This window comes from the organism of the source record quoted next, unplaced genomic scaffold (assembly GCF_019419815.1).
Source record: "Pyrus x bretschneideri cultivar Hongxiangsu unplaced genomic scaffold, Pyrus_bretschneideri_v1 Contig4, whole genome shotgun sequence".
NCBI lineage: Eukaryota > Viridiplantae > Streptophyta > Magnoliopsida > Rosales > Rosaceae > Pyrus > Pyrus x bretschneideri.
Genome location: NW_025999723.1, coordinates 5156130 through 5176988, shown reverse-complemented (window position 1 = coordinate 5176988; position 20859 = coordinate 5156130). Strand labels below are relative to the sequence as shown.

Sequence of the window (20859 nt, the reverse complement as noted above, 5' to 3'; positions counted from 1 at the left end):
TTATTCAAATTGTTAAGTGAAAGGGAAGTTGAATATATTCGTGGCTTGCTTCGCCAGATAACAAATTCAACTCGTTCATCTATAATCTATTTGTTTACCTTTTTAAGGACCGACCTTTATTTTTCATTTTTCAAAATTTTCATGCCCTTTTTCTCCGTTTAAATGATTGTAAATTTCTGCACAAGAGCACACGTTTTATTGATATTTTGATTAATATTTTACAGTATAATAGTAATGAGAGAGAGAAATAGATGATTAAATAATATCTTAACTTACTAATTAGCATTTAAGATTTAAATCCATTTAGTAAACCCTAAGCAATAAGCGTGCATGTATATTTCAAAATGGGAGGTAGCTTTCACACTCATATTAGCTTCTCAGATATTTTTCTTTATTTCTGACTATTGAATTGAATAAATTAAGCGAAAATAACGAATAAGATTAAACATAAATATATGAGAAGCTAAAAAGGTTTGCGTTTATCATTTTTCTTTGAAAATTAATCCAAGCATATGCTTTTGTGTTCATCATATATATTGCTATCGCAAAAGTATAAATTATGTTTCTTGGTATAAAGGAATGGAGTCTCATGCACGCGTACTGTACAAGATCCATATAAACTGTGAATCCCACACATTCTTGGTAAGAATTCGACATGTTAATATTCAAAATACCAAAATGTTTGGGAATTGTTATTAGCACTCTAAAAGTCTCATTATATAAGTGGAGTGTTAGTGTGCCATCTATATGTATTTAACGGGATGAATCCGTGACACCAAATTTTTTATTTTTTAAATAACTTTTGTCACGCGTTTTTGTGAGGTTCATTCTGTAACATATTTTAACGATCCGAACTGTCTATCTTTAAGAACATTATAGACCATTCTTGCAAAAAATTAGACAAATCCAAAACCGTTAAGATATTCAATTGTAGTGAAGAAATAGACGAATACAGTTCTTCAAAGAAACCCTAAACTCTTAATCCAACAGTTATATAGTTCCAGATTTTGATGATTTTTTGTATACATGATTATTGAGAGAATAACTCAAAAATAGACAATTTGAATCGTTGAAATAGATTACGAAGTGTGCTCTACAAAAACATATGTTAAAACTTGTATAAATAAATTGGTGCTACGAATCCGACCCCATGTAAATTCTTCGATAGCTATATATTTAAATTCTTCAAGATATGTATGAGTGTCAAGCGAGGAGAATAGTAACTTGGATTCTGTTCCTACACATTTAATCCACCCAGAAAATATTGTAGATAGTGTAAGAATATGTTCTCTCTGATAAATGATAAGTACGTTTCCACTTGCTAATCATATCTTAGCACACCGTTATAATCAAATATACAGATTAAAACCTTACTTATCTATTTTTTATGTATCAGTTAATGACGATTTTAATTTTCTAATCCTCAAACAATTCGAGAGAAATGACTAATGGCACAATGGCCCCAGTCTAATCATAACTTGATGGAGAAAATCCACCAAGGAATATAATTAAAAATTACAGTAGAAAGTGTGTGAGAGAATTGAGATGAAAAGGTCCACATGGAAACGCAAATGGAGATTATGTCCCATAAAGTAGGAAAAGGATCGGAATCTTTTTTTTTTTTAGGATTTTGGAGATCTTATGATCGTGATTATTCATCGTTTATCGTAAAATTAATTTTCATTAAGTATTATTTATATTTAATTTTAAATTTTGAAAATTTCTGATCGCATGTCATACGATGAACTATCATATTTACGGAATCTCTAGGTTCGTCAGGAAAATAATCCTTTTTCCATAAAGAAATGAAGTCAAATCCCATCAGTCATTTTCTATGCATAAAAAAAGCTTATTCGAATACGATCATATGATATGCAATGAGGCCACGAAGATTTTTCAACTTCAAAAGTGAGAGTAATGTTGAATAAAACATCACAAATGTTATAATATAGCGACAGCACAACACCACCCAAAGCTAGTTTCAAACCAGAAATTAAAACATTTGTATGTCTTTATTTATTATTTTTTGTCCAAGTTTTTGTTTTATAATTGTATTGTAATTAAAATATATGTACGTTTTTAGTTCACATGTTCAACTCAAGTATTTTGAATCCACATAAATTTCTTATTGCGTTGTTGGTCCCCTTGTATATGAATCTGCCTTGAAATAGGAATAGAATCAAATTTCAAATGCGAGTCCACAGGGGCATCATGCATGGTACTACTAGGGTTTCCATGTAATATGGACTTCTTTCAATTAGAAGCAAAAAGTAAAAAGAGAGCTTGCGTTACTAGTACTCCACCGAAACACACAAGCAACATCTACCACTGAATGAGGTCTGAGTCACTTATACAACGAGACCATCATTCAATCTAAGAAACACACTGTTAATAATTTTGACCTCTTATTCTCATGATAGAAAGTTAGGGAAAGGTCAGAATGATTTACATTTTACTGAAATACATGAGGTCTGAGGACTCTTCGTAACATTAGTTGTCCACACGCTCATGATTAGTTTCTAACCATTGTAAACATACGAGGTACATGTATTGATTGTCAAAAACCAATCACGTGCTCACTCACAATTAATCTAAATATTTTTTCAAAATATTAATTTATAAGAAAAATAACCAGACGTGCATCTTTTGAATGAAGAAAGTTAATTATAATTTATGTTGATCCACACCATATTCATAGAGACAATGATCACGAATACAAGAAGACAAGTAAACCGTAATACAAATAAATTTAAGGTATAACTAGGATTTATAGATTTTGTTACATATAACAGTAACGTACAATAGTAATACTACGTGACGTATGCATGTCAAAGTGGTATTCTCGAATATAGTGCACAGAGCGTGAGGAAATAAATTATTTTGATATTTTTCTGCAAAAATTGATTCCCAGAAGACTTCTACGTACGCGTAGTTGCAGGTTAAAAGGTGAAAGCATGAAGTTGAAAAATGGCAGCTTTTTACCAAAAAAAAAAAAAAAGGGAAAAGGTGGAGGGTGATTTCTAAATGCAAGAGATCTTCCAATACCAGATTCTCCCTTTCCCATATCTCCATCAGGAGTCAGGACCATCACTCCAAAAATACAAAGAAATAAATGGAAATGAATTTTAGGATTTCATCTGCAACTTGGGTGAGTGGGACTCGGAACGTATGTCGACGCTTTGGCCGCTGAGAGAGCAACATTATATATGCGAAAATGACACCAACTTTTATTCACTTTTGTGGTCGAAAATGACATCACAGTCACCATTCTTAGAAGGCATACGTTCAATTAAATTTTTATTAATTTTATGGGAAATGATTTGTGCTTGTTCGTTTTACAAACCCTTATTTTTATTTATGTTCTTTATTCTTTTAAAATTTTAATTTAAATATAAAAAACGATCAGAAATCACAAGTAACTAAACGTTTGTATATCATACCAGAACAAAAATTAGAAAAACCAAACCAGCTTATAATTCTGACTCATGAAGAAAAAGAAAAACCAAATAGCATATTTAGTAACAAGAGAAGATTCAAACTCGGTATCCTTATTAAGTAGTAAAACTTGGATTTACCATATTATAACTGGATATGACAATCCGCGGTAAAAGATTGCTCAATGAAAAACTGCTCCTAGGGTTCTGGTTGAGTAACTGTTTGAAGGGGGAGGAAGGTGGTTTGGAAAGGTCAAACTGAGAAGACTTTGGTTTTTGGTGTACGGGAAAAAGCAACTGAAAAGGGTTGGCAAAAGCATCAACAGAGAAAGTCCCAGCAAAAACCCATCAAATCAAACACCTACATAATTAATCACTCCCTTATTGAGACTAATTTACATTAGACGAGTTTACCGTCACGTGAATAATTTGATTTAACAACTCAATAACACGATAAGAGATTGAGACGTCATGGTTAGTGTGAACTTGTTTAATGTAAATCCTTCTCCTAGTCTCCTCTCCCCCTCATGTGTGTGAATGCTTTGAAGAATTTCGATAAAAAAGAAACTTAGTTAGCTACTACGAGATCAAATCTTCCGCACCAAAACCAAAAGCAAAGGAATAAAAGATCTTTTCATGTATAGGATTTGAGGTGATAATGATGAATGACATGCATATGTGCGGTGGTGGTTGCAGACTTGTAGGGTTTCACTCTCACCCCCATCACTTTTCTACCTTTACATATTGAACCGACCCTCTTTCTCCGTCCCTCTCACGACGACGACAGAGATATGCAGTGACACACTGATACCCGGGTAAGGAAGTAATTTACGCAGCATGATAGTTGAGAAGTCAAACAAGACGAAATACATCTAGCTATGAACTGAAAAAACTTAAATATATCAGAGCAAAACACTGGGTATTGTTCGTTACGTTTTTTTTTTTTAAATGGCATGTCTTGGCCTGAAAGCGGACATCGAAGTTCAAAATTGAAATACATGAACTTTGTTGCCTATTTCATGCCTTTTCAATTGTTTTCAATCCTTAAAGCTATTTGTTCGAAGCGTTGACGACAATTACAAGCTCGTATATGATTTGTTAATGTCTACGGCCCAAAGAAAAACAATAAGTATGGTATATGAAATAAAATCTCAATCTCCTAAAAATGAAAATCAATGATCATTCGATTTAGTGACACTTGATCAAATAAAACTATATCTCTAAAGTTGCAGTTTCTTTGATTGCCAAAGATGCCATTGCCGAAAGGTTAACAGCCAGTCATGTATTTCCATCAACTAAGCAATTTGCTAGCTAGCTTTTGGAATTTAAAACCGACCCATGAATACGATCGTACTAGATGACTTCATCATATCTTATTCTCTCTAATTTAAGCAGACAAGGATTATCTGTCCTTCCACTTTTGGTATTCTTCCGTACCCGTTTGTGTGATCACGGTTAAGCTACGTCAACATTTTATATTACTATTCATTTTTATCTTATTATCTCTATAAAAAAATAATATAAAATGTTAACATGATTTAATCATGACCACACAAAACAAAAAAGTACAGAAAAATACCTGAAATAGGAGGGCAGACAATTCTTGTCTAATTTAAGCATCTACTTGTCAAAAACAATGCCAAGACGAAGAAGAAATATCTAAACATTAATTAATAATTATTCCTGGTATTAATGGGAATATAATTATACGAGTTGGAATAAATGCTCATATCATATCATAGACTGTGGACTGAGATTCTTTCATGATCAGTCCAGTGCGAATCTTGCGGAACAATGAATTATAAATAAAACTAATGAAAATGGTTTGAAAATTTTGAGTTTTAAAGATAATAAAAAAATAAAGAGTAAAGTAAATAATACTATGATTGACTTTTTAATGTAAAAATATAATTTTTCGTTAAAATAAATAGTACGAGAAGTTTTTCGTTAAAATTTTTTAACCATATCTATTGGTATAAATTTAACGACTGAATTTTTTTTTTTGTTAAATTGGTTGTACAGGTCAAATTAGGTTGCCTCCTTTACCCCTCCACTGATTTCTCTTCCCCTTCTTCTTATCAGAGATTTGGATAATCGTCGATAAGATCACCGACGAGCAGCAAACCTCCATTCTCTCGAGCAAGTCTATCGTGATTCTTATTTCTGGGCCTTCAATGATAATCCTTGCAGTTTGTTCTTTGAGTTTGGTTTGCAATTTAGTTCTTTGGTTCAAACAAAAATTTGAGAATATGGAGGCTTTATTCAATAGCAAGAGCAAGTATTTGCGGACATGGGAAGAGAGGAAGGGGAAGAAGAGATAGCAGCGGAAAGAAAGAGAGGAGGGAGACCACTTTGTATTATGTGAAACTAAATATAAAAAAAGATAACTTTAAAAACGTACTATTAATTTTAATGAAAAATTATATTTGTGTATTAAAAAATTAATCTTGTACTATTTATTTTATTTTTTATTTTGTTATTTTGTTATTTTTGTTAAAACTTAAAATTTGTAAATTATTTTCACTAGTTTTTTTATAAAAAAATTCGCGTTGAAATTGTACCAAAAGGTTATTGTCAATTAAATTGGCATGATACTGATTCGAAGAGGATTTCAACCATATAGTAATTATACAACCAGTAATATTGTCATGTTGAATCGAGTCATTGAGTCAACTCATAGCACCACCACCATGCTCGACACGTCAGCGGACAGTGACGTTGACTGTCAGTTTGTGGCCCACTCACACAAAATTAACAAAGTGGACACAAGCATCTTTCTTTCCACAGTTTCTTTCATGCTTTCACTCCTTCGAACATGATGATGATGAAGAATTGATGAATCATGATTGCAATTAGACTGATTATGCACCAGGAGGATTTTGTTAGGGTTTTCCGTTTACGTGCTCTTGGTAATTGTAACCGTCGTTGAGACATGAATTTATAAATAATTATTTGATGAATCATCTGTCGTAATTTCAACCTATACACTCTTATTTAAATTTTAAGTCTCGTTTGATTTCTAGGAGTAAATTAAATTTAATATTTTCAACCTATGTATAGATTTTAGATGTCAACTTCTAAAATTTTCAAAGTTAAAAGCATAAGATAATAGGTTGGGGCGATATAAGTTTTATTCATAATTAATTCATATTCTTCTTTAATTTAAACAAAATTTAAAAGTTGCAACAACACTATATCATTGTAGTCATTTGCCGAGCTTGACCCTTCTCTCGTTTCCTTACGAAGGATACCAAATAAATGTTTATTCTGAATAGAATACGAGTAAATGTCTATTAGGTTTCATCGAAAACATACACAACGCAATAATCTTCTATTGAACAATTGCGAAGTCAGGTTAAAAAAATGAAGTAATGAGAGAAGACCAAGACGTACAAGCTTGAATTAAAGAATTATGTTAAAGGCAAGAGAAGAAGTAGATAAGTGAAAACTCTCGATATTGAACTCAACTATAGAAAAAATGAGAGGCCTCCAATTACGTAATGAGAGACCACTAATTATTTGTCTCATTACGTAATTCGCGGTCTCTCGTTTTTATTATAAAAAGGGCACATCACCAGCAGACACCTATGAGTGGTGAATAGAATCTATGCTGACCAGTCACAACTCACCTGGTTAATTTTGCCTTTCTCTTGTGGGTCCCACCGTCCTAATGTGGGCCCACACCTCCACCCTCAAGAACACCAATAAATAATTAGAAACACTTTGCCACACAAGACACTCTACTCAACAAGCTTACAAATATTATGCCCAAATTTCACTGCAAATTTATGAAAAAATCATTAAAAAAATAGAGCTATCTATTTTCTTTAATCTATTATTTTGTTCGTAAATAAAATCGAGCATTTAGGAGAATATAGAATTTGTAGCGAAGTTTTGTTTTTTAATTTGTGAAATTTGTATGCTCTGCGGCGATGCCTACGCCGGTTACTGTAGCCAGGCAATGCCTAACGCCGGAGGCAGCAAACGCTTTGGACGAGGCCGTGGCGGTCGCGCGCCGAAGAGGCCACGGCCAAACGACGTCACTGCACGCCATATCCGCTCTACTCTCCATCCCGTCCTCCGCGCTACGTGACGCCTGCGCGCGCGCCCGAAACTCCGCCTACTCGCCCCGACTGCAATTCAAGGCTCTGGAGCTCTGCCTCAGCGTCTCCCTCGACAGGGTCTCCTCGACCCAACTCGCCGACGACCCGCCCGTTTCGAACTCGCTCATGGCCGCCATCAAACGGTCCCAAGCCAACCAGCGGAGGCAGCCCGAAAATTACCACCTATACCACCAGCTCTCGCAGCAGTCCTCGATCTCCGCCATTAAAGTGGAGCTCCAGCACCTGATTCTGTCGATTCTCGACGACCCTGTCGTCAGTCGGGTCTTCGCTGAAGCGGGGTTTCGGAGCTCGGAAATAAAGCTTGCAATTTTACGCCCTTTTCCTCAGATTCTCAGATACCCGCGCTCCAGAGGCCACCATCCTCTGTTTCTCTGCAACTTAGCCGAGTACCCAGATCCCGGTCGCCCGACCCGAACCGTTTTAACTGACGGGGACGAGAATTCGAGGAGAATAGGAGAGGTTGTCGGGAGAAACAGAGTGCGGAATCCTCTGCTTGTGGGCATATTCGCTCACGACGCCCTCAAGAGCTTCGTGGAGTCTCTGGAGAAAAGAGACGGCGGCGTTTTGCCGGCGGACCTGTCTGGGTTGTCTGTAATTTCAGTGGAAAACGATGTCTCAAAGTTTATCACCGCGGATAGCGACGAAGGGTCGGTGAATTTGAGGTTCGGGGAGGTGGGTCGGGTCGCAGAGCAGAGTTTGGGGCCTGGGATTGTTCTGAACATTGGGGACTTGAAGGCGTTTGTGGCTGAGAACGCGGTGGCTGACTCAGTGAGTCACGTGGTGACCGAGTTGACAAGGCTGCTGGAACTTCAGCGCGGGAAAATTTGGTTGATTGGTGCAACGGCTAGCTATGGAAGTTACTTAAAGTTCGTGGAGAGGTTTCCATCTGTGGAAAAAGACTGGGACTTGCAGCTTCTGCCCATCAATTCTCTCAGAGGTGCTTCCATGGCTGAATCATATCCCAGGTCCAGGTGAGTTATTGCCTCCTAATCTATATTTTTACATTCATTTTATTCAACTTTTTCGCGAAAAGATTCGAACTTGGGTGCAAGTCAAGCATACGAATTTAATCAGTTTTAAGTTTGGTAACATATGTGGATGTGGAAGCCTTTTCTGTTTTGTTTGCTTCTGAATGAATTATAAAATTTGTGTTACCTTTGCTTTAGATGCTTAGTTTCCCATACAATTTAGTCCCATAATTTATTTCTTTGCTAATCTGATGTGAGAGTTGTACATCTTTCTGTCATAATTTTTTTTTTCTTTCGCTAATTGAAGATTTGTAAAGATCGAGTTATACGTTGCGACTTTATGTCTATTTATACAAGAATTTTTGACAATCTTCCCTGAAAAGCATAACCTTTTCACTGATCGGACGCTAAACAGACAATAAAGGTGCACGAGAGGGACACTAAGATGTATTTTATTGCTAATTAAGTTCCCTTGCAGCGAAAAAGTTCTAATTTTTATTGAAGGTTTCTAAAACGTTTTTATCTATGTATATTTCCCCGAAGTTTACGGTCTTCGGAAAAGTTTAAAGTCTCTAGGGGCCAAGTCCTTTTCTCTTGACGACAATCCTATGGCTTTCTTCATCGCATCGAACTTCTTCCCCAGTCTAAATCATTAATAGACTGGGGAAGAAGTTTAAAAGTGCATCCTGCATGCCAAAAGTGTATAGAACTTGTATTTTCAGATTAAATCCTGACTTTATGATGCCTGTTGAATCTCACAGTTTACTGGTCATGATTTACTTACAGCTTGATGGAGTCGTTTGTTCCATTTGGTGGATTGTTTTCAGCACCTTCTGAGCTAAAGCTCCCAATAAGTTGCTCGTATCAATGGTTTCCCCGCAATCATCAGGGCAATGAAAAAAGTGAGCAAGAAGCGTATTCTGTTCCGATGGGAGGTATTACAGCTTCAGTGGCAGGTCAGCCCCCAGCTAGTTTGCCTTCTTGGTTGCAGATGGCTCCTCTTGGCACAAACAAGGGATTGGATATGAAGGTGTGTATCACGATCAATACATATTCGATTCTGATTTTAATTGTCTAAATTGTGCAATGTGCCAAACCTCTGGAATGGGAATATATGATGCGAACTGAACTCCTACTTGCATTACGCATTCTGTAAAGTTTTATTTTTTTTGACTTTTAAGCCTTTTCCCCACAGTGTCCATTAACTGATAGAGAATTATTCCCATTTTGGCTAAAAGTAGGCAGCCGTATGTTCGATAATACTTCCTCTTTATGCAGTATGACAGTATCTGGTCTAATATGTAGAGTCTGGTATCTTAGGGTTTGTTTTTCTAGTTAACAGTGAAATCATTACTTCAAACTACAGGGTTTTTACATTATTCTTTTGAAAACTAGTTTGTCTCTCTTCAGTGCAGACCAAAGACGATGGTGTGTTATTGAGTGCCAAAGTTTCAGGATTGCAAAAGAAATGGGATGATAAATGCCAACATCTTCATGACTCTCGTCCCCTGCCCGAAGCAAACTTCTTTCCAACTATAGTAGGATTTCAGTCTCCTGAAGACAAGAGGTGCAATCACGACAACACCATCAATATATCTTCACGTAAAATTGAGTGCAAGAATGCAGACTCATGCATGGCCGCAGATGTGCAAACACAATCAAGCCTTCCTCCAAAGGCTAAGAATGACAGTTTCTCTTCCGAAGTCTGGGAAAAAACTTCAAAAGATGAAGATCTTGAGTCGGCTGGCCTCAGGTCACCCTGCTTGTCCAACTCTAGTGTGGTTGATGGAACATCTGCCACATCAACCACTTCCGTCACCACAGATTTAGGGTTAGGAATATGCTCTTCTCCTGCTAGTAATACACCGAATAAACCGCCAGATCTGAATCAAGCACTTCAACAGGACATCTCGGGTTGCTTTTCCTCTAATATTGATTTAGTCAATGGGAATCTCTATTATACTCGATCATCATCTTGCTCGAATCCTGACAACCATGGGCAGTTTGATCCAAGTGATGTCAAGATGCTTTTTAGAGCTCTCTTTGAAAGGGTTGGCTGGCAAACTGATGCTGTAAGTGTAATTAGCAAAAGGATAGCTAACTGCCGATCTAGAAGTGAAAAATTCTGTGGAGCAAGTAACAGAAGGGATGTATGGTTCAACTTTACAGGACCTGATAGGTATGGTAAAAAGAAAATTGCCATTGCCCTTGCTGAGGTCTTATACGGAAACCAGGAACAATTGATCTGTGCGGATCTAAATTCTCAGGATAGAATGATCCCTTCAGACACAAATCTTGATTGTCCAGTGGTGAATGGTTATGACGTCAGGTTTAGAGGTAAGACAGTTATTGATTATGTTGCCGGAGAATTGTGCAAGAAACCCTTGTCCATTGTCTTCTTAGAAAATGTAGACAAGGCTGATGTGGTGACTCAAAATTGTTTGTCCCAGGCTTTATTGACTGGTAAATTTTCCGATTCCCATGGAAGACAAGTAAGCACCAATAATGCGATATTTGTTACAACTTCGACTTTCTCAAAGGGATGCAATATTCTTACTTCCACGAAGAGACCCTCCCACTATTCCGAGGAAAGAATCTTACAAGCGAAAGAGCAGCCTGTGCAGATTATTATTGAATGCGACTCTGAAGGCAACAACAAAAGCAAAAACTGGAAGGCATCCACGAATCAACATTTTCTAAATAAAAGGAAACTGGTTGGTGTCAATGAACCTCTAGAGCAGCATGAAGTCTCAGAGATGCCCAAACGGGCTAACAAGACGTCAACTAGGTATCTGGATCTCAACCTTCCATCTGAAGAAAATGCAGTGGAAAACACAGACGATGGGACCTATGAAAACGACTGGCTATCTGAAAACTCCAAGTCCTGGTTGCATGACTTCCTTGATCAGGTGGACGAAACAGTGGTATTCAAGCCCGTTGATTTTGACACACTTGCTGAGAAGATATCAAAGGAAATCAAGAGTAGCTTCCACAAGTTTGTCGACTCAGAGTGCCCGCTAGAAATCGATCCAGAAGTCGTGGAACAACTACTTGCAGCTCTATATTTGTCAAACAGGTCTTGGGTGGTGGAAGATTGGGTGGAGCAAGTACTCAGCAGGGCATTTGCAGAAGTTAAGAAGCGACATAACTCGAACAGAATCACTACCGTAAAACTTAAAACTTGCGAGGGGATTTGGTTGGAACGTCAAGCACCGCAAACTTATGTTCTCCCTAGCATTGTACTAAAATGACTGCCAAGAAATGTGTAGTATTGGAAATTTGTAAGTAGATGTACAAGGAAGGTAGCATATGTAGCTTTGTTGTAAGCCTTGTTTAGCCTTTTGCTGCAGTTATTTTTAGGCCAGTCTGTGCAAGTCTCGTAATCCCATATGGTTTTGGTGGGCTTTTGTTCGAGCATCATATATAATGTGTAGCAAGTGTGTTTGTAATTTTGTGTCTTCTATGTGCCAATTGCCAAAACCAGAGAAAGGATGAACACTGCCAAACTGGGGTTTTTTTTTTTTTGGTCAAACAAGAAGCATTGCTCGAGGGTTTCAAAAGCCTCGAGCTTTGGGGTCTTGAGTGGTTATATTTCTAAATTTTGGAAAAATAGAAAGAAAAGCTAAAATACGAGTTAGTTTTATAAATTTCCCCTCAAGATTTGAACTTGGGAAGTTTTTTCACATTTGGAGAGAGATGTTCTTTCACTTTGGATTCCCGACCATTTTGGCATTAGTTAAAAGGGGAATATGACCTAGATCTCAACGAATCCATTGTCCCAACACCAAAAGATCATTCGGTGTAGAATTATAGTTCAAGATTCAAACTTGGGACGTTTTCTACCCAACGTGTTAACATATGAAAATCAGTATTCAAATTCAACCAAATAACTTTTAGTCTAATAGTACTTCTCTTCTCGATATTAGAAGATGCCTCAATTTCGAGCACTAATCTTTACTAATAAAAACAAGAGCGGTACCATTTGAACCACCTTTCTTGACTACATTGTTGATCTCTAATACATATGTGGGATTCACTTCTATTAACGAGGTCAGAGTTGGTCAACACGGTGGTCAATAAATGTGTTACAAATTCGGGTTATATTATTGGGCTGGCCCATTATGAGAAATCCACTACCAATATCTGAAGCCCAAGCCCAATTGAAATGCCGGGTCTCCTCCTTATCTAATCCGTCCCTACTGTTTTTACAAAAATATATATCAAATTACAAACAAATTGGGAAAAATGCCATCGTCGAGCCCTCGCACCGTCGAAGAGATCTTCAAGGACTACAGCGCCCGGCGCTCCGCCGTCATTCGAGCCCTCACCAACGGTTCTTTCTCCCTCTCTCTTTCTCTCTCTACGTTTCGGTTTCATACATATACTGCATTGCTTGTATCGTGATGTTCATTGACGCTTTTGGTTCCTTTTTGCACTTCCAGATGTGGACGAGTTCTATTCGCTTTGCGATCCAGGTATTTCCTTGTTTCGATTTTCTTTCTTGTTGTTAGTTTTCTGTTTGGTTGCCGAGAAAGTTGAGTGAAAATACAGGCTTGGCCGCTTGAGCATAAGTATGTTTATTTATCTGTTAATTATCATATTGGTGATTAACTTGTGTCAAATTTACTTTCCGAGTGAGGATAATAGTCGTTTTAGGTTTTGACTAGGGAGGAATGTTGCAACAAGCATGATTTAGTGCCTTCGTTTTGTTTCGATTTCTGCTTTTTGTAGGTAACCTAACAAAGTGCATTGTTGCTCGATTTTCTCCTTTTGATTCTACTAATCGTATTATAGTGGTGGTTTAGTTTAATTGGAGTAGAACATTACTTCTGTTTGATTTCGGTTTTTTTTTGTTACGAACGGTCTATACTTATATGTCTTTCAGAGAAGGAGAATTTGTGCTTGTATGGACACCCGGATGAGTCGTGGGAGGTGACTTTGCCGGCAGAGGAAGTTCCCCCGGAGCTTCCTGAGCCTGCACTGGGCATCAATTTCGCAAGAGATGGGATGAACCGTAAAGATTGGCTGTCATTGATTGCAGTACATAGCGATTCTTGGTTGCTCTCTGTGGCCTTCTACTTTGGTGCTCGACTTAATCGGAATGAGAGGTTTGTTTATTCTTGTCCTAGAGTTGAGAGTTGATATTTTTCTTGTATTCTATGTTGAATATATTCATGTTTGATTGTTTGCTCTGCGACCTGCGGAAGTAAAGTACTATTTGATTCTGGATATTACCATAAGGTTTCTATGTTTTTGTGCGCTTTCCAAAATTCTTTCCTTTCTATTTCATCAACTCTTATTGTCTGGTTGCACAAAAGATTAGTATTGGCCCAAGATCCGGTTATGACAACTGATGGCTGAAACTTGTAATGGATGGTGACAAACTTAGGGGGTGTGATATTGTAACATTTGTCAATGTTGATTATTTGAAAACCCTAGCAAGAACCAGCTGTTGTTGTGTTATTGTTGTTTTTCCCCTTTTAATATGCCTCTTCCAATTATTATGGAACTAGTAGCATTCGTTACTCTACAAATGATATGTTGGTTGCCTATTTTGCTTGAAACATATCGTACAGCTTTTCAGTTCTTATGCATATGCGTGTATTACATAGGCACATTCTGTTTTGTGGTCCTTAAATGAGGTTGTGCTTTTCAGTCATTAGAATTTAGATCAAATATGGTACAGGAAACTGCAATATATACATGCATGGCGTCCTAAATACTTTTGAATTTCTATACAAGTTAAAAGATTCTGCATTTTCTGGGACATTATTTATGGACCTGGTGCAAGATTTTCTTTAATGTCTTAAGAATTCACGTTGTTGATTTATCTGGGATGAACTCACGATTGTTTCTTTGACTAAAAAAGACCTCTATCTCTATTATTTGAATTGTTGAGATTGCTATACATTCCTCGGAAGTTAGTTCTAAGTGCACAGGTTTCTGATATTTACATAAACAATTGTCTGAGACCGAAAAAGAACACAACCAATTGCAATGTATATCACCAGAATGGTAGAAAGTAAAGTCTTTGTTGTTGCAAATGAGTTGTGAATACTCGTATTCTTGGACAATAAAACGTAAGTGTACGTAAGTGAAGCTGTTGATTCTGCATCCGCATACAGCCAGTTCAGAACTTTCATTCTCACTTCCCTCCTATATTATTTCCTGCCTCGGCTTCTAGCTCCCTGATTCAGTGGATATTGATCACTCAGGCACTTGGAATAGTGTAGTTCTGTTTGGTTCCACCATTTATATTAATGCAAATTATTTTCTTTACCTTACCAACATGTTGAAATTATCACGAAACTAAATTGTGGTTTGCTGGGCCATCGATCCTGGAACAGGAAGCGACTGTTTAGCTTGACAAATGATCTGCCTACAATCTTTGAAGTCGTAACTGGAAGGAAGCCTGTAAAAGACAAGCCCAGTGGGGATATTGGAAGTAAATCCAGGAACTCAAAGGTGAGACACTCTCTCTCTCTTGGAAACTATTGGCTGCCAAAAGATCTATGGATATGCTTTCCCTCTGTGCAAAATTTGGGCTTATGACCCACTTTATGTGTTTGCAGAGATCGATTGACGGACAAATAAGGACCAACAATAAGGTACATGATGCAAGCTATGTGGAGGATGAAGATGAGCATAGTGAAACCCTATGTGGAAGCTGTGGAGGAAATTACAGTGCTAATGAGTTTTGGATCGGCTGCGACATCTGTGAGAGGTGGTACCATGGGAAGTGTGTCAAGATAACACCAGCCAAGGCAGAATCGATTCCGCAGTACAAATGTCCTCCTTGCAGCACAAAGAAGAGCAAGTAGTGATGAGTAACGAAAACCTCAGGAGCACTTACGTATGGTTGGAAGACACTCTCTGGCCGTTGTTGTTCATTTTCTGCTCCTACTCTCTGGTCATGCCGCCATGGTTCCGGTCATGACGCCATTGTATTTTTTTCCTTAGTGTTTTGCTCCCTTTGGATATATGTTCCTCTGTATTTCTCTAATGTACAAAATAGAACTTGTTTCATTCGTGTTATTTTATGAAATGATTTTAAATTTTCGTTATTAAAAGATGTTCATGAATTTTTGGTTTTTGACTCTCAATTGTGCTATGATGCTTGTGCATAGGGATGGGCAATGGTTATGACGGGCGGGTAACCGCGGTTATTTACCCATAATTGTTTATGTTCATACCCGTAGAACCGATTACCCGTTGGGTAATTGCATAAACGGTTATACCATACCCATGACTGTGTACCTATTTAACCATAATCATTTACCTGTTTACCCGTTTTTGAACCCGTTTATCCTTTTTTTTTAACCCATTTACCCTTTTTCACCTATCTACATGTTTTTTTTAACAACTTGAAAATTACAAAAGAAATTTTTTTCATAATTTTCGTTATAACCGTGGTACGTGCTTACCAGTATATCATCATAACAGGTATCAATTTAAAGCAGCCTATACAAAACCTAGCTAGTTCTGGAATCACAAATGCTATTTCAAATGATGGTATGTATCTGTCCTAAACTCTCTTTCGAACCTTGTCATTAGTCCAGACCAGATTTGTTTTTTAAGTTTTTGTGTTATATGACAATTCTTGTACTGAGGCTTCACCTCATAGCTTTCCTCTCAACGGATACATGCCAGGAAGGCTCTATGATCTCAATACAAAATATATAAACAAAGATGAATTGAAGTCACTGGTAAGCACATACCGCGGCAATGGAATACAGTCTGTGGCAGATATAGTACCCATTATAACCGTTATATATTGAAAATTACAATATATAAACAAATATGACTTTCGTTACAAAAGTAAAAAACAAAAATAAAGATTAGTTTTTTAAATTTTACATATATTAAATTAAATGGGTAAATGAATATCCGTTATAACCGCGGGTAATATTCATAACCGTTTATTTAAATTTCATGGATAAACGGTTATACCCATAACCGTTTGTTCGTCTAAACAGTTACCCATAACCATAATCGTAAACTTTAAATGGACGGGTAATCGAAGTTACCCAAACTCATGGGTATTTTGCCCACCCCTACTTGTGCATCCATTTGGGAACAAAAGTTCTCTTGGCACGTTTTTTCAAACTAAAACTAGGCAAGAATTATTAAATATTTTTAAGTGACATACAGTTTGGCACAGACAGAATCGAAATCTTATAAAATGACAGTAGAATCAATCATTATCAATCCAAACTGAGAAGCTCGATTCTGGAATCCTATATTTTTATACGAAGCCGTGTAGCGTTAACGGGTCTTATACGACGTTCAAGTGTGCATCAATTTCGAATTAGAAAATCGACTGTGCAACAAAATATCCCCAGCGTTAGCTCTGAATTGAAATCATTTTCCAATTTCCATCTTGTCAGCTCACTCTTTTTCAAAAGCGGTTTCTAGATTGTTTCGGTTGACGCCACGTCTAGTTCACGTGCTTTGTGGAAACGTTGTCATCACAAAATTGTTTGCAACTTTTTTAGGTACTGAAAAGTTTTAGAGAGATATTTCAGTTTCTCTTTGAAACTGTCAAAGTGACCAGGTACTGTGTTGCAATACACAGTTGGACCATTTCACATGCGCAGGAGGGATTAGTCCTTGGCCTAGAAAGTCTTTGGGATACCCTTGACTAAGTAAAAAAAAAAGAAGAAGAAATTAAAGAAAATTCAGATGACATTGCCGACCACCACACAATCTTAATATTATTTATTATAACAAATTATTAGCACCCTCAAATAAAAAACGTGCTGGTTTTTAGCCACGTGCTCATTGGACCTTTAGTTGTATGTAGGCCCCATTGAAAGTTTGAAACTTCCTCTCTATTGGCTTTGCCCCACTAATAGCTAGGTTTACCTTTGATTGTTTGATATAAGGGTAATGATATAGGTCTACTAAGTTTTGTAAACTAAATGATATGTAATTTAAGTATTGATTAACGTGTTTATTTTTTTTTATTAGTGACACATCGTGTAGTTTGTAAATTTGGTTTTAAATTTTTGTCTCCTAGCATTATCCTTAATATAAATAAATGTCACCTCCCGCTCTCGTTTGCAATTGTATGCATCAACCTCTTTGCCATTGTGAGTTTTTAGTTAAAATGATCTTTGAAATTGTATAACTTCAAATTTGAGGTGTATTCAATTGGGATTTTCAAGAAATTTAATGGATTTACAAATCCATAGATCTTGATAGAGTTTAATTTATTTGTCGTCACTTAGTACTACTGTCTAATGATATTCTTCTTCACTTGTAAGTGAGAGGTCTTATGTTCGGTTCTCACCAAAGGCAAATTTGAACCACATTAATATGGCTAGCCCAATGTAAGGCTTAGATCACTCCACCACGCCTTTAGTATAGATAATATTGTTTATTTAAACAAAATTGATTTGTAGAGATTCCATGTGAAATTTTGATACAATTAGCTCAAAATCTCATAGGGAGAGGTGATATCTAGATTTTTAAGGATTTTAATCAACTATTTTAAAATCTTGATTGAATACATTTTGAATTTTTGAAAGTCACTTAAAATCCTAATGGAATACCTCTAGATTCATTAAAATAATTAAAATCTCTCAAACTTCTAATTGAATATGCCCCTTTAGTTTCTGACAATGGAATGAGTTTGTTCACCATCATTTTGGTCCAAATTTGTCAATATCCTTATTAAGTAGAAGGGTTATTTGACAAAAATACCTTTAAAAAGGTCGTCACATGGTGATTCACAAGATAACGAGAATATTGAAAGATTTTTCATGGAATAATCAAAATTATTTTTGGTATACAAACTCAAAGATCAATTTTATTGATTTTCATTGTCATAGATGAAACTGAAGAGTTAATCAGAGACCATTTTGAGTAAAAAAAACCTTTATTTTTTATTTTTATTTTTTTTGGTCAAAAACTCAGGATTCATTCTCTACAATTAAATAAAAAGTACATTGATCTTTTATCTTTATTATTTGGAGGTAAATGGTTTAATAATTCACCAATAACCTACGGATTGCCACCGGTATTGATAGTACGGGACGGGGTGAAGGATATTACTGATTTTTCAGTGATTCATTGGCAACTTTTAGGTTTTTTTTTTTTTTTTTTTGGGTTGATATTGATGTGTCAGTATTTCGTAAAGTTGAGTTGATATATCTAAAGAAATCGATATTTTAAAAGGAAAACTAATAAAAAAGATTTGAAAATTTTGAGTTTTAATGATAAGGACAAAATAAAGGGTAAAGTGAATAGTACCAGGATTGACTTTTTAGTGTAAAAATGTGGTTTTTCGTTAAAGTGAACAGTACCGTGAACTTTTTGTTAAAACTCCCTATTTTAAATCCTTCCTATGAGATGTATAATGGTTGAATTATTGGTTGGAACATTGAATTATATGACTGATTCAAAGTTGCATGTCTTCGTTCTTGCATATACATACAAGTAAAATAGTTGAAACGTTAGGACACTTTTCTTTTTGGAAGATGTCTTCGTCCAGATATTGGTTGGAACATTGAATTATATGACTGATTCAAAGTTGCATGTCTTCATTCTTGCATATACATACAAGTAAAATAGTTGAAACGTTAGGACACTTTTCTTTTTAGAAGATGTCTTCGTCCAGATGAGCTATAAATTCGACGATATGTTAGTAACATGTCACATCCCGGCCCAGGGGGGACCACTTCCCGGGCCCGCTCCACCACAGTAGCACGATATTGTCCGCTTTGGGTCCCGACCACGCCCTCACGGTTTTGTTTTTGGGAACTCACACGAGAACTTCCCGATGGGTCACCCATCCTGGAAGTGCTCTCACGTGCTACTCGCTTAACTTCGGAGTTCTCATGGAACCCGAAGCCAGTGAGCTCCCAAAAGGCCTCGTGCTAGGTAGGGATGAGAATATACATATAAGGATCACTCCCCTGGGTGATGTGGGATGTCACAATCCACCCCTCTTAGGGGCCCGACGTCCTTGTCGGCACACCACGGCCAGGGTTAGGCTCTAATACCAAATTGTGACCATCTCGATGTCCCTAGGACCTCGGGGTCGGGGCGTGTCAAACATGTCAATAACAAATTGATATCTACTGATAAATATGATCAATAGTTGAGTTGGTAATTTCATCTTTCCAAGCTGCTGATGCTGCTGCATTCTCATAGGCTTAAGTGATTGATACAGATTGATATCGACTGATAAATATGATCAATAGTCCTTCTTTTGTCTACAAATTCCAACTATTGATAGCTAACCCCAATTAGTGGATATTTTTAGAACGTGGCTTCAGTGAAATGAAGCACTTTAATATTCCAGATTGGGTAATTGCGACCGAAAATTGACCATTGATTGTAGAAAAAAACAAACAAGCCAAGCCATCATATAAAACCAACTTGGTACTTGCATATAAGCTCTAATCAAAGGGCTCGTTTGGTGGTTAAAATTGGATTGTACTGCATAGATCACTAGATTCAATGTAAGTATTTTGATGCTGGTGAATCACACAATGATGGTTAGGGAAGGTTGAAAGGCCTTAATAAGTATTTTCAATCTCTGAAATGATGGACTGTTGTGGCGTAATCACTAGTTTGTTCTCTTTTTAAAGAATAGAATAAAGAAATGAAGAAGTATTGTACAAGTTAAAAATAAAAAAAAATAAGTTATTCATAACAAAAACTTAGCCATTTCGGTCTTCATAAAATAATAAGATATCAATATATCTTATGATTTATCTTTTACATTGAATACAATGAAAATTTTTCACCTCTACCTATTATTGACATATATTAAACTTATGAGTTATCCGATTCAATCTTTAACGCCAAACGAATTCAAAACGATTCATTATTGGAGATTAAGATCAAATCGTTTTATTGAAAGATTAATTAATCCACCTTCATTTATGAATTGTTGTTGAAAATTAGGAGATGTTGACCAACACGGCAGAGACTAGTGGCCATCGAAAGATTTATCACACGTGTTGCAGGTTAATATAATATAATTAAGTTAAAGAAAGAAAACAACAACTTATTGGATTTTGATGATTAGATAATGAAAGGGGTCCCACACATCTCCAGCAACTTCTCAGAAGCGCCAAGGATTATCTCATGTCAGACATCACAATTTATAAAATATACAAGCAACTCTGCCGTTAAATAAATATCAAAGTGATCCAAATTTCAAACCAACAAAGCTGCCGATATGTGGACCACAATATTTGTTCTGCAAAGTAACATATTAAAATGAGATTGAAGATAAATTTGGGATTTTTGTACCTCATAAACTTAATTAATGAGGAACATGTGATGAATTGTTATTAGTTAAATGTAATCGCAATCGAT

The 20859-nt window shown here is 36.4% G+C and overlaps 2 protein-coding genes across 2 annotated transcripts; both read left to right on the top strand.

Annotated features, from left to right (window-relative positions):
- The first annotated feature begins 7164 nt into the window (after window positions 1–7164).
- On the top strand, window positions 7165–11975 carry LOC103958612 (protein SMAX1-LIKE 7-like). Its single transcript, XM_009370899.3, has 3 exons — window positions 7165–8529; window positions 9313–9556; window positions 9942–11975. Exons 1-3 carry the CDS (start codon window positions 7367–7369, stop codon window positions 11775–11777), a joined length of 3243 nt encoding a protein of 1080 aa, XP_009369174.2. The 5' UTR covers window positions 7165–7366; the 3' UTR covers window positions 11778–11975.
- Window positions 11976–12731: 756 nt separating this feature from the next.
- On the top strand, window positions 12732–15608 carry LOC103958613 (PHD finger protein ALFIN-LIKE 2). Its single transcript, XM_009370900.3, has 5 exons — window positions 12732–12859; window positions 12969–13001; window positions 13412–13634; window positions 14874–14991; window positions 15099–15608. Exons 1-5 carry the CDS (start codon window positions 12772–12774, stop codon window positions 15345–15347), a joined length of 711 nt encoding a protein of 236 aa, XP_009369175.2. The 5' UTR covers window positions 12732–12771; the 3' UTR covers window positions 15348–15608.
- Window positions 15609–20859: the final 5251 nt, after the last annotated feature.

Excerpts from the sequence above, each read along its gene's own strand:
- LOC103958612 (XM_009370899.3), top strand. The coding sequence starts at position 7,367 with ATGCCTACGCCGGTTACTGTAGCCAGGCAATGCCTAACGCCGGAGGCA. Across the intron at positions 8,530-9,312 it reads GAATCATATCCCAGGTCCAG|CTTGATGGAGTCGTTTGTTC; the intron begins GTGAGTTATTGC and ends ATTTACTTACAG. Across the intron at positions 9,557-9,941 it reads ACAAGGGATTGGATATGAAG|ACCAAAGACGATGGTGTGTT; the intron begins GTGTGTATCACG and ends TCTTCAGTGCAG.
- LOC103958613 (XM_009370900.3), top strand. The coding sequence starts at position 12,772 with ATGCCATCGTCGAGCCCTCGCACCGTCGAAGAGATCTTCAAGGACTAC. Across the intron at positions 12,860-12,968 it reads CATTCGAGCCCTCACCAACG|ATGTGGACGAGTTCTATTCG; the intron begins GTTCTTTCTCCC and ends TTGCACTTCCAG. Across the intron at positions 13,002-13,411 it reads CTATTCGCTTTGCGATCCAG|AGAAGGAGAATTTGTGCTTG; the intron begins GTATTTCCTTGT and ends TATGTCTTTCAG.